Consider the following 18,637-nt stretch of genomic DNA (forward strand, 5'->3'; position numbering starts at 1 on the left):
GGTTAATTGAAAACCACTCCTCTGCTGTGACTGATATGCTATTATAGTCACAAGTATGCACACTTGAAAAACAGAGGCACACACGCTTAGAAATGGAAATACGGAATAATTTTCTTTTCTTTGAAAAATTAATTCTCTAAGATAATTTCATCTGCTGATATAAATATGGCAGAATACAAGACTCTAGGAAGTAGGTTTGTAACCCATCAGGATTACAAATCCATTTACAAGTGGCAGAATTCTCAGTAGATGAAAACATAACACACAAAGACATTACTTTTCAAAAAGAGTATGAAATCCTACGTTAGCTTGCACCTTGCACAACTCCTATGTAGTCTATGGGAGCTAGATGAGAGTCCAGATAAAAATTATCTTGAAATACAGCCTTGCCATGGACTGCAACAGCACACTTTAAACTGTGCATATCACAAGAGCTTTGCTCTGCTTAGAATGAGCTTATTTTAAACTGGCACAGTGCAGAGAAAAATTCTGTGAGAGATGAGAAGCAACACCAGGAACCCAGAAGAACAGAAGGATGTCTTCCTTAAATCTTTGTCCGTCCTTCAAACAAAGAAGACCCAAGGCTTTTATAAGACCACTAAAGACTGAAATGGCTTCTCCCTGTACATTCTACATTTAAACTGAAGTAATTTTTTTTGTAGAGGAATAAAAGATAACCAAAAAAGGCAAATGTCCCCACTTCTCCATTTAGAAGTGGATTTGACTTGCAAGGGCACTCTGGAAGCTTGATCATCCAACCTCACAAGCACTGGAACATCAAATTTAGCCTATCACTCTATCTATGCCCATTTACTATTTATCTGCTAAAAAGAGTACCGGGAGGACAGGAGGGGAGTAGCAAGAGACTACTGATTAATTACTAAGTAATAGATGAGAAATTCTCCTTTTCAACAGCAAAGGATCAAGTCAATAAATCTTGTGCATAGTTCTATTAATAGATACTGCTATGATTTCCTTGAAAATTTTATTCATTATTATTCTCATTCTTGTTGATTTTCCATCATCCTGAATCACAAAAGTAATGTTTATGGCAAATTATGACAAAATATTAGCAAAGATGTGATGGCGTTTTTAATCTGTCAATGAGAAAAAATGAAATTCTGTAATATTATTACCTTGTATTTGATGTGTCTTGTTTTAAACACTTTCTGAATGTCCCTACTTGCTCAGTTTCCTTCTTACTCTTACACTGATTTATATTTCTAGCCAGCCTAGAAGCAGTATCAAATTTGCATATCCTTCCAACAGAATATATTTTAGTCAACCAAAGGCTGCTTATAATCCCAAATTCTACAGGTGAAACACTGTATTTGGTGTGTAACATCCTTATTTGAAATCTCCCTTCATACCTTTGAACTTAAACCTGCTGTTCTCTGAGAAGTGTGGTGCTGTTCCCCGTGCTCTGCTGGCTCAGTGTATGTGCCTGTCCCAAATGGCAGACTGCAAACCAGGAGAGGAAGATATTTGGTGATGAACGTGCTGGGAAGGCAGGAACATCCATTATGGGAACAGCATTGGCTCCAAGCCTTAACCAATTTACTTTACAGGATCCCTGCTGCCCAGCTCTGTAAGGAAGAAGCTGCCAGAAGTGTCCAAAGCAAAAGAGCCTGAATCTTGTTTGCTATGACTTAAATAAACAGAATAAGAGATTTTTCAGTTCTCTGAGAAGAGAAAGATGCCGTTCTTTACATTCCTAAATTAAATTAGAGAACTATAGGTGTATACAGTGCAGCCAAGCAAAGACAGGAAAATTAAATGGAAATTAAAGTAGAAATTGATAATGACACTTCTATGAACATGAAAGGAAGCCCATGAGGGAAATAAAGTCTAAGCAATTACCAGCAAAATTTGTTTATAGCTGATGATACAGACATCACTTAAAATGTATATTTAATTCTTGTCTCTGCAATTGCAAATGATACTAAAAAGGAAACAACAGTTCTTATCTCTTGAAGGAGGCAAGAAAAGGACTCAGAACATGTCTCACTTCTGTGCTGAGGTTTCTGTTGCTGTAGATGTTCAGGACACAAGGCAGTGCTAGTAACTGCTCTTGACAGCACAAATTACATCTTTCACTGACATCCATGGCAAATATGCGTGTTTGCATTAGAAGTTAAATGGCTGAGAAATTTCAGCACATCTGCACCCTAGAAACTAGAAAATCACTCAGGAAAGAGGAGGAGGGGAGCAGAAGGCAGACTGGGCAATAACAAAACCCAGTGAGTCACTGTGAGACATTCACTGAGCAGCAATGAGAAATTCACTCATGACTACGCGCAGAAGGACTGGTGACAGAACACTGAGATCCAGCAGAGGATCCAGTCTGCCGAAGGCAACAAAGAAACCAAGTTGCCAAAGAAAGAAAGAGGTCTTCAGCTCCTTCTGGAAGGCAAGAACATCAACACAACTTCCAGTTCCATACGGTTCAAGTTTCATATGTCAGGTAAACTTCACTGGCATTACCCAGCCACTGCCATTAAATCCTGTGCACAGGTAATCGAAAATGTCTTATTTTTGACATGTATTAGTACAACCACCTTAACTGAGAGTCTAAAGACAAGCCACAGTTATCAGACACTGAGCTTCATCCTTAGTAGTCCTCACAGAGCTAGGCCTATGCTTGTCATGTGGAACCTAAGCACCCAGCAGTAATCTTCAGCAGCACATAAAACCCAATAAAAAATCACTGTATTATTGTCACTGCTATGAAATTATCATTTTGTGGTTTTCATATGTATTAGATTTTTCTATTGATCATTCAGTGAACTCCATTACAAATGTTGCCTGGAAGACAACACTAAGGTAACACCAATCAATCTCAAGTTTCTTATAAATTAGAAGTTGTCTGATCTTATAATTACAAGTTCTGATGTGCACAACCACTGCTTAAGACACATGTATTTGTATGGAGTCTCAAATTCTTTATTCACCAAAACAGACTAGAAAAGTTAGAAAACGATGGGAAGGGAAAAAGGGAAAGAGAAGGACTGCTATTTTTCAAGTTTAAAGTATTTCAGATAACCTTAGCGGGAAAAAAGAACATTTAAATATCCTTTTAAAATGAACCAAAATTAGACATCAGCTGGTATAACTGACCTACATGCTTACCTCTCAGACAGAAAATCACCTGAAGTGTAGTTCATGCCCTCGTATCATAACCTTGCTCTCCACCACACCAATTCCCATCTCCAAAACAGAACTAAACATCTAAATGGTCATGCATAACTGGAACTCTCCTAATCAGTATAAGGACAAGGTATTTCTCTCCTTTTCCACTTGCAGGATTCAGATATAAATATGACACTGCCTTTCCCAGAAAGTTCTAATCACAGGATTGAGACATAAAACTGATACTGCTTTGGCTAGAATACTTTTAATTGCGTTAAATGTGGATACAAACCATATGGGTATGATTCCTTGCATGGATTTTAATGACTCTGCGTGCCTGCATAAAATCTTTAATAAAGAAAATTTAAACAAGTGAACTCATTATGCTAGCAGGAGAGAAACGGTTGGATCTTAAATCACTGAAGGCTCCTATATAAATTTTTGCTTCATTTAAGCAGCCTGGGGGAACAGAGGGAAGCTATCATAAAAATGAGAAATATTTTCTATACCTCAACACTCCCTCATGTCCCTTAATTCCGTTTTTTACATCATTCAATATACCAAGCTGAATATTTTTTATCAGTTAATGGCTGCTCGAGAACATTTGAGAACTCTGAGTTTACTCTGAATTTTAAGCAAAACTAGAAATTAACAAATTATTTTTGTCAAGTTGACTAAAACCACAACTCTTGAATCCCTCTAGGTCATATTTAATTTAGTTTACCTTTTTGGGGTTTTTTGATTAGTGATATCATACTAGATAATATCCTTTTATTCGGTTGCTTTGAAGTTTGCTCAGCTCAAAATATTAGTCTAGCCTTTCTCTTCAGGATTTATTCCCTGCTTATGTCAATTAGTACTGGGGGGGTGTAGATTCCACATAAGACATTTCAAAACAACAGGAGGTTTCATTACTAAAATGACTGCTATGAATGAAGCAAAGCTATTTTCAAAGCTTTCCTTCCCCACAAGATTACCAATTATAATTTTCTGTGCATTCAGTCCTCATTTTTCAAGGATTTCTGTGCAAATTTTTCTGTAATTAACTGACTAGTTAACAGACAATCCAAGACTCCTTACCAGATAATGTGATTCTGTCCCTCTAGTGAGCCCTGTTGAGACATAACTGGAGAGCTCTGAGCAGGCCTGGATTCCCTTCTTACATGAGTGAAATGGACATAATGAAGTAAGGCCAGTAAAGGACCACAAAGGCCATCAAAGCAGAGGCTGAGAGCACTGGGACTGTTCCAGCCTCAAACGAGAAGGCTCAGAGGTGTTTTATCAGAACATACAACTCCCTCACTGGTGGCAATGTAGAGAACACCTAGCCCGACTCGGTGCTGCCCAGGGACAGGGTAAGAGCAAATGGATACAAATGAAATATTTGAAGGATCACTTCAACATAAGAAAAAACCTGGTGCCCTTAATAATGAGGGAATAGCAGCTTTTTGCCACCTTATCGCCAGTCACATCTTGTGGTCTCCTCATTGGTACCTACACTGTTTAAATTATCCAGGAAAGCGATTTTAGGGTCACACTGAGAACAGTATGGCCAGCACTGTGGAGTTTATGCTGTGTGAGCTGTAGTTAATATTGAGTTTATTAATGAAGCAATCTATACAAATTTACCAGAATTATGGATCAGCTTCTACTTAAAAGAAATTATATTGACAGCAAAGCCACTGGCTGCAGTAATGTAACAGCACTCATGTTAATGGGGTTCTTCCATTAAAAACATTTATTGAAAATTTAAGTAAGGCAAAACAAATATGGTCCTGCAAGGAAACAAGAAATAACATGAATAAGTCATAGTCTTTAGGAGGCTCATTATGGGATGGGAGGGTGAAAGGAGAGGCACAGGGTGGAGAAAGAGAGAGAGAGAATGAACTGTGATAGTTTCTTCTCTCAAAAATGCCACTCTAAGTAATGCATATTCTCTTTTACTGCATTAATATGCTCAGCTTCCCTACTACTTCATCTTAGGTGGTTCCACCTCTACAGGAATTTTTGGAAACTAAATATGACTCTATTCTAATTTTTTAACATATTACCATAGTATAATTTGTTATTACGATTATTATTATTTGATTTATTCACATTTTCAGACTGCATCTTAGCAAAATTCCTTTGAATAATCTTTATTCAGAATGACCATGTGATGATATTCTTGCAACACTAAATAGATTGGAACATTCTTAGAACACTCCACTCATTGTGTAGCTATGTATTTTGTGACCATGCAGTGGTTACCTATTTCATATTTATGCTGTTACTTTATGTTTTACACCTTTCTGATATGCTTATAGTAAGCCTTCCCTAATTCTGGTCATTAGGCCCAATGACTTGAAACATTAATTAAAATACTGAGAAGAATTTGACCAGAGAAGAGGGTCATGTCTTAGGAAGGAGGCTTATGTACACCAAAAACACTTGAAATCTTTCAGCAAACTCTGAAAGTACTTTTTGCTTCTAATGTTTTGCAAATGTTTGGTCACAATCTCCCATTTGTCCCAGTGTTCTCATTTCCTTAAAAACTGGTACTACAACCTACAAAAAAAGTCAGCACTGTGGAATCAGGACAGCAACCAGTAACAAGTAAAAGCACCACAACTGTGTAAGTGCATGACTAAGAGCATTCATGTTTAAAGTTGGTAAATTACACAAATATTTGGCTTCTTGCCCATCTGTTCTTAAAATAGTGTTTCGCTACAAGATCTTTATCAGAGTCCTGTAAATTGCAATGTTTTAAAGATAAGGAAACTCATAGTCATGGATGTGCATTCATTATGCTCAGTGAAGGGAAAAGAATTCTCTATTTAGAGAGATCCTTCCTTACACAGCATTCTTTAAATACTGACAGTACCAATCATCTTGAAGAGAGATGATACAGTTTTGAAGAAAGCACAAAAATGTCTTCCTGTTAAATTGCTACTAACACAGTGCCCTGGATTCAATGACTCTGCTCTTGTGCAGCAAGAGCAAATATAAAATATCAGCAATCTTTCAAACTTTTCTTTTTTTAGGAGGCTGGATGTGGGACTTAAACAAGTAAAAGAAGCAAAATAGTTTGTAATTTTAAGTTTTCAGATCACTTCAGTCCAATTCCGTGCTCTCATGTGTCTAACTCTATCTTGCTGCAATTTCCTCTCTTACAAAACAGCTTTACTTTCTTAATATATTCTTCTGGGGTGTTACTCTCTCGCCCCTCCAAATGGACAAGGGCTTATGTCCTAATGGGACTATGTCCTTTGAGTGAAAAAACATATTCAAACTCACTTGCAATAGTCAGTAATAGTGTTGCTTCAAAACAGAATGACCTAAGCACAAACTTCCTCAAGCAAGCATTTTTCACCAATTCATTTTCCTCTGTAGTTTCCATTGTCAACAGGCTGCAATGGATGTCTACTGCACTACTGGAGATTATATCAATGATACATTCCAAAACCATCCACAGAATGCAGTTTGCAGAATTAGTGTAAGTGATGAGAGTCCAGGACAAGCACAACCTACTGCTGTAGCTTCCAGATGCAAAATTCCATGGAGATCTAATTATTTCAAATGAGCAAAGAAGCAACTTCAAAATGAAGCTAAGTCAAGACTGTAAATTGAATAAGGAAAACAAAGAACTGGGGAGGGTTGGTTCTATTAAAAGGTCTATAAATACTCTGCAAAGCACCAAAATACCATGAAACCAATACTTTCAGGAATTTCATTCCAATGCCAAGAAACAGAATGTACTCATTGTGGCTAATACATCAAAATACTGAAAATAAATTCTAACAGATTAAAAGGATCTTGTAGCAAGAGAAAGGTATAGGTAAATCATGCCAAACTTAATCAAGCTTAAGAGGAGGGCAGTCTTTGCCCATTATTAAGAAGAATGTAAGATAAATAAAGCAGACTGTGAAACTGGAATTTATGATCAGTGCAAGTAATACAATATTTTCTACAAATATGTTTTTAATTAAAAATTAAAAGACATTTTTACCATTGCTGCACAAACTTAAGTCTGATCTTCTGTTGCCTCCCACACACATACGGCTTCACCAAAATGTTATTAAATGAGGTGAAACCAGAATATAGTTCCAAATGCAAAATCAAATCCATGACTTACATGTTTACATTTCTAGGTGGATACATGAAAATATTTTTAAATCTTGATCACTTAATCCTGTGCTTTGTGGTCAGAAAACACCTCTCACCCCAGCCAATCTGCTGTCCAGTTATATGTGAAAATTGCTGCTCCACAGGGTAAAGCAAGAGACAGAAAATTGCCACTACTTTCAGGCTTCAGCTGAGCTTTTAAAACACACGGTCAAACATGTTGCCATGGAAATGTTCTGCAAATATATGTAGAATTTCTTAAGATGGAGTCGAATATCCCTTTTTAAAATAAATTTCTCTTACAATTTTAAATATAATTGCTCTATGATGTATTCAAGGGAATATATCAGCCATTATCTAACATCTATAACACCTAAAGTGCTAACAGTATCTCCAAATCTCTTCTGTGTTCCATATATGAAATTAGGCCACTATCTTCCTATGTAAAATACCCATATATCTGCTTTCTTTCATGTACTCTGACTTTCCTATACATCATCACAACACATTAGCAGATCCACAAGTATTACTCTTGCAATAAAGTTGACAGCAGTTACCAAAAAAAAAAACCAAAACAAAACAAGGAGACATGCTTCAATAAAATTATTCTGGTTTTTAATAACATTCTAAATTTTAAAGATATTAATCTTCTACAACCCATTAGTATTAGTATTAGTATGGATCACTGAGTGCAATAATTAAAAAGAGGACAGTTATCTTGCCAAACTTTCACTGTTATGTTTCATGAGCTATTTTTAAAACTGATTTGAAATGAAGCAAAAAGAAAAAGAATCTACTGCTGCAAAATGAAGCAAGATCTGTGCCTGCAGAATAGCCCTGTCCTGTTACACAATGTGATACGTTGTTTTAAATAACCTGGCACTGTAGGTAAACAGTTGCCTTTTACTGCATTTCATATGACAAACAAACACAATCACAATAGCTTTTGTGTGTCATGCAAAGATAAAGCAAAATAAAAATGCAATACAATCTTGTCATTTTACATTACAGCAAAGGGATAACCTTTCACCATTAATTAGTTAAAAGAAAACATGTTCACAATAAAACAGGTTAAAAATATATAGAGAATAATCTTACATTTTTCAAATATAAATGAGCACATTAGAATTCCAACATATACGTTGCTCTGCTTATGTAAACAGTCTAGCCTATAAATCCTGTCGCAAATCCAACATGAAGCAATTACACAGACAAAGAGATTGCAAATGACCTAAAACTGTAAAACAAACCCTGTGTTAGAAATATTCGTATAAATCATGAGGTCGTACCTGATGACTTAGGGACTGTAATGTCTCACCGGTTCCAAGCTGCATGACCTTTCTATTTCCAGAGACCCCCAAAAATTGCATTTCCTGTCTTATCAAAGTACATCACAGACCTATCTATCTTTCAAAATCTTCTGGGCTAGTGAAGAAAGCATTAACAGCCATTCTGTCCATCAGTAAGTGCTGGAGTCATTACCCTCAAGATATCAGATCTTAAATATAGTTTCCTCGGTGCGATTACAGACATCCAGCAGTCGAGGAGGCTGACACAGCTATATCACTGATGCTGCTAATGCCATCTGAAAACAGTAAGCTTACTGCTTAAAGCAATCCTGCAGCGTCCAAACAGAACAAGCCACATCCTTCAACTCCTCACTCGCGTTTTTTATAAAACCTAGCACTGCCATTATAGATTTTGTTTTCATCTCTGGTCAGCTAAAGGAGAAATTAGATATTATGTAACCAGCTTTGCATTAACGAAAGAAAAACGGCAGATGAAGCGACATATCGAGGTTATCAGATTTTGCTTGCATGACCACTCCTCAGCAAGCACAGTCACCATTCACAAGAAGCATCACAGTCTGATCTAAAGGAAAATCACCAGAAATAAATTATAAACAGCTCACAGGCAGCAAGGTATCTTAATTCCTCTGTGATACTGAAACAGCTATTTTTATGAAGCCTTATGAATCCTAGTCCCCAATAAAATAAAAGCATCACTTCCCTAGTATTTTAGTGTCTATTTTTAATAAATTGCATGATCACTGCATTGTTTCCATTACTCCCTGCTAGCAGCCAGAAAACAGCATGACTTGAAAATGTGCCAGTGTTATGACAGCAAAAATGTGGTTTGATATCAAACAAAACAATCATGCATGAATTTCTTCTGATAAGAGAGACCTTAAAAGCAAACAATGTACAGTAACCTCCTTAATAATTTTAAAATTATTAGAACTACAAAATAATAATTGGATTTTTTAATTAAAACATATGTTTTACACCAAGTGAAATTTCCTAGTGGAATTTATTATTATAAACCATTATTTATATTTGCTGTTACTAGCATTATGGCAGCAAACACACAAACAAACAAAAAAAAATTTCACAAACCTAAGATGAAACAGTGCCACCAAACTGGTAAAAGTATCATTTTGCAATTTCTCTGAATTCCAGACCCATAGAACAATTATTTGTGTTCACTTAGTGAGATACTAATTTTGAAGCATTCAGTTCATCTACTTAAACACGCAGGAATTTTCTCTCCAGACATACTGAAACTCTTTGCTACCAATTGAATTTTACTGACAAATAAAACTTGGAAGAAAAAACTCTACCGTAATTTAACTTCAGCTTGCTTCAAGTGTTATTCAAATTAATCTGGATGTCCTTCTTTACTTTAAAATATAAGCAGAAGCTGAAAGTAGAAGCAAGTAGTTGTAAATTAATTCACCCAGATCCTATCCTGTTAAGCATTATTATTGTACAGTTGTGGTAATCGCTCCTTTGTGTAACTGAAGAGTTAATCAAATTTAGTTTACAGTAATTCACATTATGGCACTGATAAAAGCAAACTGGTCTCATCCATTAATATCATATATTTCCCTTTAGAGGGAGAAGCCTCCTGCTACCATTTTTAACTGGTTCCACTTTATCCAGTCTGCAATTGCCTTGACATAAGGACGCTACATTTCCAGGGAAAGGGAACTGCCTGCCACACACTGGTGCAGGGTCTCCAGTGGAGTGTCCAGCAGCCTGGCAGAGCCAGGCAGGGAAGCTTTGAAGTGCAGCAGAGAAGCAGATAAGGCCCAACTTGATGCTGCTTTTTATATTCTCTGAGAGTTAATCCTGATGTCCAACAACCTGACACTGTCTTTTTACTGCTGCTGGCAGTGGCAGTCAGGGAGGCACTTCTGAACATTGGGAATGTTCTCAAAAGCTGCCACTTTTCAACTTGCTCCAGATTAACTGATTAATTCACTTTCAAACCAGAAAATATTACTAAATCTACACACACAAAAATAAATGCATATGCACAAGAAGACAAAAGGACCTTCAAAAAACAAAGAGCAATTTAGCAATAAGAGGAGAAAACAGCTTTCCCCGCACCAGTATGGAATAGGAATATCCCCAACAGTAATATTCTTATTTCCAAAGGTAATTTACAAAAATAATGATACACCAGCACTATATATTAGGTTACTTTTTCCTGTACAAACCCTGAGCTCTGAATTCATTCTGTCCAGTATCTACTCACAACTATGTAAGGGAGTACAACCCCACATCTCTAAGTTGCCACTTCCAAGTCCCCAAAAGCTGCTTGCTGGGATACAAAGGCCAGTAAGATGGTAAGAAGTGATATAAAAATGTGGGTTGCCAAGCAACCTTTCATAAATACTATGTGGGATCTCCCTGTGCAAATCTTGTACTGCATGATGATTCCCACTCAGAGAGTGAAAAATGCACAGCCAGGGCTCTCCCCACAGCTGTCAAACACATCACTGCAGAGTTTCTGCCCACAAAGAGCACATGGTCTCTCCTCCAGCTGGGCACACGAAGAATTCAAAAACTAGCAAAACACAAGGTAGAAGACTATTTTCCTGAATTTGGTTATGATCTCAATATAAATTATAAATGCACTCAGAAATATAATATTTCTTTGTGCACATTATCCCAGCTAATGGAATACTTTCACTGAACTTACTCCATGCATTTCCTCATGTCAACACCATTACCTTTTTGCAAAAGTGAAAATTTTAACATTTCATTAACAATTTTAAAGCAGAGGGAGGGTAGAAATACAGTAACATTTAAAAAAATATAGATATTTATTCTGAGGTGTTAAAGCAAAAGTCTTGTAACCCATCCCCTTTAGATTATCAACAAGTACCATTTTATGTCATACAAAAAATTACTCACAAATATAGTTTGCTTTTATTTAATTCTTCTTCACAGGACAAAAAGAAAGAAAATTCATTTCTTGTCAATTACGCAAGGTGAGATAATGGTCACTTTGAATCCACCACAAATCAGTTTCATATCAAATAGAGCTGACCTAAGCAGTGAGGGAGCAAGCAACAGAAGCTCTGTCACTCAGCTTTTTAAATTAAGTGTAAGCTGTGTTTGCTAGTACTAATCATCATGATAAAAACATCTGAAATTAGTGCAAGATACTGGAGACTGTGAAAGGTGAAATTATGTAGTGCTGCACCAAAAGAGCTAGAAGAACAATACAAATGCATATTTCTCAGCAGTAATTTGAGGGATCAGTTCTACTACATATTTTTATAAATTACCAGAGCATAGGATGAATTACAGCCAAAAAATCATAGTTCAGAAATTTCTGATATGGGAAAGCACTGCTAATACATATGAAGACTGGAACATTACCAGGAAGACATGGATTACCTCTATGACCACAAGAATCAAACTGAGGTGAAATTTAACAGTGAAAAATGAAAATACGTGAACTTGATGATTTTTAAGTTTCTGCTGAAAATTGAGACCTCGGCAGCTGAAAATTACAGTGGGTGAAATTTTGGATACAAAGTAGATCACAAATAATTATGAGCTATCAAAATGATGACCCTATGGAAATGAAATGAAATTTTTAATTTATCAGGTAATATATTTCTAGTACATAGATATCAACATTAATGCAAAATAAATTATATTAAAATTCTATTGTTCTTGAGTTTGATCATCTATTGTCTGGAAGAGAAAGACTTCTACAATGGTCAGGGAAAATTTGAGAAGAAACTGAAAACATTTACTTTGTTTAGTTTAACACACAAAAGACTACAAGAGAGATCTGCATAGGTGTGTCAAGAAAGAAGTGCCAAGGAAAAAGAAACTCCAGTACATATTTGTAACAAGCACAAATCCATACTACAGCATTAATAATTTTGGGTGGTTTAACTATCAGAGGCTGGAAGCCTGAAAAGTGGAGAAAGTCAAAATTAGAAAACACACAAAAGTGTATCTTGCACACCTCTATTTCTAAAAGATATGAAAACACTGACAAATGAAAAATGCAGAAATTTAAGTTACAGCAGAATTGGTATCAAGGATGGGACCTAATGGAAAATGCACAGATTGCAATGAGACTCAACACTAATTGGTTTAGAAACCTGAATTAAAAAAAAAAAAAGACATGATAACAGTTGGTTTCTCAGGTACTAAAGACACCAAACTTTCATCTCGATACATAGAATGGTATTAACAATATAAAAAGCTCAGCAATTTCTCTTAACCAAAATAAATAAAGAATTCAAAGTTTTAGCTGATTGCTTAGATCAGGTTAAAATTTTATCTTTGCAGTTGAGTGGAGTAAGCTGAAAAGTAATTAATGATAGCCATTCTCCTTTAATCCTGATGATAAGACTATATCTATTGCCTTTCTTTAGTCTACATATGTCTCTCTTATTCAATTTTCCCATTATATTACTGGGGTTTGGATAAAGTATTAATATCCTTCTTTAGGGAAAAAGGAAGATCATTAGGAAATTGAGGTTTATTTTTATTAACTCAGTTTAAACTTGTTTTACTTTATGGACATCTCAAATGAGATACTGTCCAAAGACTCTCCTGGGATTATGTCAGCAGGCATTATATAAGTCTAATCAGCTCATCTGTGGACAGCCATGACTGTGGTTAAAGGAAACTCAAAACATTTATAAAACAAAATAAGAAACAAGTAGAGGCAGACCTGAACTGTGGATGTGAAGTCAAAAGCTGCAAATTAACTGCCTGGTTCCAAATCTGCCTAGCAGATAATGCAGCTGTATTCCCAAATATCCCACTGGTAGTGTGGCTGAATCCTAAATTTTAAACCCAAGCTTGTACCTCTGGCCAGTCCCTGATGATCCAGATCACTACGTTACATATTACTGACAAATTCAAATAAATTTATAAAAAACAGCCTCAAACCAAGATTTGTTTCCAATATTTTACCTTCAAAAACTATTTTAAAATGTCTGGCATCCCATTTCCCAGAAGATAATGTAGGAGAAGGCTGACATCTCCTTTCTCTCAGACTGCTGAGGAGCAATCTTATAATGTATATAACAGATGGTTGCTTACACTTGTTCTTGGAAAAATACAGAAAATAAAGAATACAAATCTCAAAGCTTGCAATCATACATTTATTTTCTAAGCAAAATTATATTTATATAAATCATGTATTCTAGAAAATTATCTGTAAAATCAGACTGAAATGGCCAATTTTAAATGTGTGAATAGGTTCTATCTAAAATAACGATACCTTCGTTTTCTGACTAAAAAGAAAGCAAAGCTTTCCACGTTTTTAAGCATCTCACCAGTATGGTAACTCGTGCCACAGCCTGGGAAAACCTTTCTACTTTTATTAACTGACTAAGACATGGCTGACCAAGGGCTTAACTTACAACCACTGGTGATGTTGATTATAGGAATTGATTACAGGAAAACACTTTCCCTTCCTCAAAAAGGTGATGATGGAATTCGGACTCGATGTTGTATAGCACAACAGAAATTTACTTTCCTGGTAACAAAGAAGCACCAATTTAATTACACAGGCTGGAACTCATTAGCAAAGCAAGTTCTAACAGCCTTCCCACAGAAGGAGCAGCAGGAGAGGCGATGTTGCTCTGGGTGTCTCCCAGATATTACACAATACCGAAGTTGCAGCCTAGTTACATTACACACCTCATATGTTTGTTTCTTTTGATCCTTTTTCATCTTCCCCTTGTGCCTGAAGAGGAAGAAAAACTCCTTTTGCATAAGAAAAATTTGTCAGCTCACTAATCCTAGCTCCTTATCTGCCTCAGAATAGATCTGACTTTTCTAAATATTTTGCATTAAAAAGTTCTCTTTCAAAGAAGAGAAATGTTAAATTTTGACATATGATTACCATTATCCTCTCTGCTAGCAGAAAATGATGGCAAAATGCCAACTTGCTTGTCTGCTACAGATAAGACATTTCCAAGCTTCCATCCTTCCCTTCAGAGAAAACAGAAGGGGAAGACCAGCCAGGAGAAAGCCTACCCTGTCAGCTGATTCTCTAAGAAATAAAATTAATATTCTCCTAGAAGAAATCATTTTCCTCCGAGCCTGAGGTAAATGATATGCCTTACCATATGTTATGATGGTCCTTTCAAGAATGACAAATTTGATGAATTTTTCCTGGATGGTCTTTCTCTCATCCAATCTCTTCTCATCACCTCCAGCTTCTGCTGCAGGCAAACTCTCAAGAGGCATAAATCAGCATAGCATCACCAAATTATATAACTTCTATCCCCTGGGGATTTAGCCCCTTCTATTTCAGACTTAGCAAAAAGAAAAGTGCCTGTGCATTCTTCAATAATCTTTTTGATCTGTGTAGAGCTTGAGAGAATTACCCTGACACACTGCTGAGCCGTGGCAGCAGTACACCCATCGTGAGGAGAGAACCCAGACATTTTCTAAAGGAAGAGCTCTATAAAGGTTATGTCCAACTACAACATATTCAGCACTAGCTCTAAATCAGAATAAAACCTCTGCTTCAGTTCAAACAAAGGGGGGAAAGGCCAGGACACTGTTTAAAAAAATACTGGCATAATCTGAATACAAACTCAGCTTTGCACTACTCATTAGTTCACCTATACTTCGAGACAATCAAAATGTCTGAATACCTCTGCCAAACCCCAGATACCAGATTATTTGCACATCATTTTTACATCATGCTCCTTTGAAAGTTTTATTTTTATCAATAAAATATAGATACAAATACAGATATTTTAAAAACTCGTCTATCAATGCACAGATTTCAAAAATCCTCATTTGCTGTAAAGTATACTGATTCTGAAGAGAATGACAATAAATAAAGATTGATTTTAGACAATATTCCTCAGTCAAAGCTCATCCAAAAACAAAATTGCTGGATATATCAGTTAGCACCAAAATTTCCAGGCTGTTTTAACTGTTTATTTCAACCATGTGAAACAAGTGGGTTTGTATGTTTAAATATTGGAGCACAATCCTAATATTGTTCCTATGTAAAATACCCTCTGGAATCTTAAAAGACTAATGTGGGTTGAGAATTGCAAGGATTGGGAGGCAAGGTCACTGCTTTGAAAGAAGGCAATGGGAGAAAGGAGCTATTACTAAAGCATAATTTAGGATTAGGTTAGTTTTGACAGAAAGCCATACAACAGGAAAATGCAAGACAGTAAAAAATGCTTTATGAATTCAATTTATCACAAAAATATGTCATTTGTCACAAAGACTAGTACCTAATTTTATCACACTTATAGCTACCAAAAAAAGTTAACGAGTAGTTTATTCCAAAATCAATTCTAAAAGGTGATCTCTGACACAAACATTTGCTTTCTCACAAAGTTAACAAAGGATTTCACATGGAGATTGAACAAGCTAAGATTAACTGCACCTGATCTATTTTACCATCTTTCTCTGGGAGGGGACACAGAAAAGCTGTTCAAGCAGCACACACTTCACTTACAGCTCAGCTTCTTATTTATGATAGTGCAAGGTGAGGCATCCACAGCCTACACAGGCACTGGGCTGGGGGCAGCCCTCCTCTGCTTTATGTAAGAATAATGAAAGGAGAGAAGAAAGAACAGCCCCCTCCCCAAAACTAGAAGCAGGGCATAGCCTGATGTTGGGATATTCTAGAATAAATTATGAAATCAGAGACACAAACTATCTAAACAAGACAAATTCATATATATATTTGGATTAAAATGGGAGAAAAGGTATCATTTCCAGGGACAATTCAAAATGTTTTAAATTGCCTATATGGGGTTTTCTGAATATTTAAAAGCAAATTTTATGCTCAATAGCACAAGGACAGAGATAAAAATGTTAAGACCTCAAGGAAAAAAAAAAAGCCAATGATTGTTTCAAAGATAGAAAACTGGGACAAAATGGTCATTGGAACCTACAGAGTCTCCCACAGGAGCTTAAAAAGTCAGACATTGCCTGCTTTTCTATTTAAACTGCCTTTCAGCTACCTACTTAGGTAGAAGATACTTGCAAAAGTGTAAAGGTGTAGAGGACAATGAAAGATACAAGAATACTAAAATGAAGAATATGTAAAACTTAGATGGATTCCCATCATGGAGACTTTCCTGGTTTTGAAGGGGAGTTGGTGCTTTCATAACTGCTTGTGTTATGATGATAAGCAGCAGCTAAAACAAAGCAAAAAGGTCCACTCCTATGAATAGCAGCCATTTGCCTTCCAGTTTATACGTACACACCATACAGACAGACATGAGGAAAGCTTATCACTTGCATCCTAAACTATCACATGAACCTGGACAGCATAAAAGATTTTTTGTGCATTACACACAAAAATAGAGCTAGAGAGCCCAAACCCTAAATGATCAGATCTACCATGACTAAATATACCCAGGCTAATAAACCTTCCCCTTTGTCCTGAAAGAGAAAGCCAGCAGCAGCCAATTTCACCTTTTTCCTCTCTCTCCATCAGGAAGAAAAACAGCGCTGGGACCAGCTCCCCAGAGGGTGAGGATGGCAGACACAAGGTTCCCAACTTGGACAATTCTTTCCTGCTCTCACTTGCTCCCCATGAACATCAGTGGAACCACCACACATCCACCACCAGCAGAGCCCTATTCCAGGCCTTCCTGCTCTCCTAAAGTGTTACCGTTTTCAAAGCTGATGAGAAAAAAGTCAGGAGAGTCTGTAAACAAATACAAGGCTAGGTGAGAAAGAAAATCTCTCCTACTCAACACCCTTTCTTAGGATTCTTCTTGAATTACAACTGTGAGCCATTTCCACTGAAATTTCAGAGAAAAGGGTAATTAAAAAGCAAGGGCATTCTCCTCACAAAACAGCTGTCCAGCAGCCTCCTCCTCAGAAGCTACACAGCTTCAGCCTGTGCTATCTCCAGTGTCCTGAAAGACATGGCAGATGTTCTTGAACTAAAGCCTGATCACGGGGTTCTCAGACCAGACTCAGGAACAAAATGAAGGCCTGGAGAAACATTAAAGTATTGATAAAAAGATTCAGAAAAAACTGTTTCCAAATTTGATACAAAAATGTTGTGCTGCCTCCTCTTTGTAGAAGAAATTTGACGTTTAATACCATGAAATTCATGATAGGATATGGTTAAAAACTGACTTTGAAATATGTCACCTGTAGAACAGTCTCATACAGGAAACAGTGCTACCTTTGCTATGGTGCTTTCCAAACTCAGCTGGATAAAATGCTGTAAATCTCCTACACAGATTCACTTTCTGTTATCAATGCACTAAAAAATTCTACTTAGTATCACACTTCATGGCTTGTTTAGCTGCACCATGCCATACACTGAAGTCACAAGTACCAGATAAATACCTCATATGAATATGAGACCACATCCTTGTAACTGGGCACATTCTGTGATTCTGTGATCACTGTTAATAACATCAACCTAGACAACTCTTTAAGTTATTTTGCTCCATGGGTTGGCTTAAGATGAAGAGTCTTAAGTAAAAAGAATAAATGTATTTACTATGAAAAAACTTGTAGGAAACTGATACAAGTTTTAACTGCCAGCTGCTTGCAATTTTGAAATGAGGTAACACCATGGAGACATCATTTGCAGCAGCAGTGGAATTGCAATTGTCAAGCTTGATTTCATTTTACATTCTAATGGATGACCTCCAAGTCCTGGATTCTCTTCTACTTTTATTATGTATAAACAAAAGGTAATGAAATGTTATAGAACACATCCATTAATTTGATGAATTTAAGGATAAATTACTAAAAGTTAGGATTTTCTGAAGTGAAGCAGCAGATATTTTTAAAAAATATATTAAGATTTCAGTTAGCTTTAAATAACTGGGATTCTGACTTCATTAAGTACCTGTAAGGAATAATAATTTTGTTAGTTCCCCAAAAACTGTTTTTCAGTTAGTTATTGACTACCTTTCAATGTAATGTATTACACCAAAAAATTTACGTCAGATATAATCCAAGAACAATTTATTATTGTTATTTCTATAATAACATATGTATTATTTCAATAGTCTGGCTATTCTTAAGTTCATATATAGTACTTACTTTTTATAGTATTATCATTATACATAATGATTCACTTCAAGTCACCAACCCAATTTTTGCCTTCAAGGATGAATTCT

The 18,637-nt window shown here is 36.2% G+C and overlaps 1 protein-coding gene across 8 annotated transcripts in view; it reads right to left on the bottom strand.

Annotated features, from left to right (window-relative positions):
- The window catches only part of SLC4A10 (solute carrier family 4 member 10), a 146,423-nt gene that overhangs the window by 105,783 nt on the left and 22,003 nt on the right, over positions 1 to 18,637 (bottom strand). For 2 of the 8 annotated variants that reach the window (XM_064718541.1, XM_064718545.1), the window contains exon 1: positions 8,523 to 8,876. The exons of 2 other annotated variants lie outside the window; for them this stretch is intronic. In XM_064718541.1, the coding sequence (XP_064574611.1) occupies positions 8,523 to 8,603 (81 nt within the window). In that variant the 5' untranslated portion in view covers positions 8,604 to 8,876. Of the gene's footprint in view, positions 1 to 8,522; positions 8,878 to 18,637 lie in introns of those variants that run through there. 4 more of the 8 variants (XM_064718543.1, XM_064718548.1, XM_064718540.1 and 1 more) reach the window with 3 other exon arrangements.

Source organism: Zonotrichia leucophrys, chromosome 7 (genome assembly GCF_028769735.1).
Source record: "Zonotrichia leucophrys gambelii isolate GWCS_2022_RI chromosome 7, RI_Zleu_2.0, whole genome shotgun sequence".
Classification (NCBI taxonomy): Eukaryota; Metazoa; Chordata; class Aves; order Passeriformes; family Passerellidae; genus Zonotrichia; species Zonotrichia leucophrys.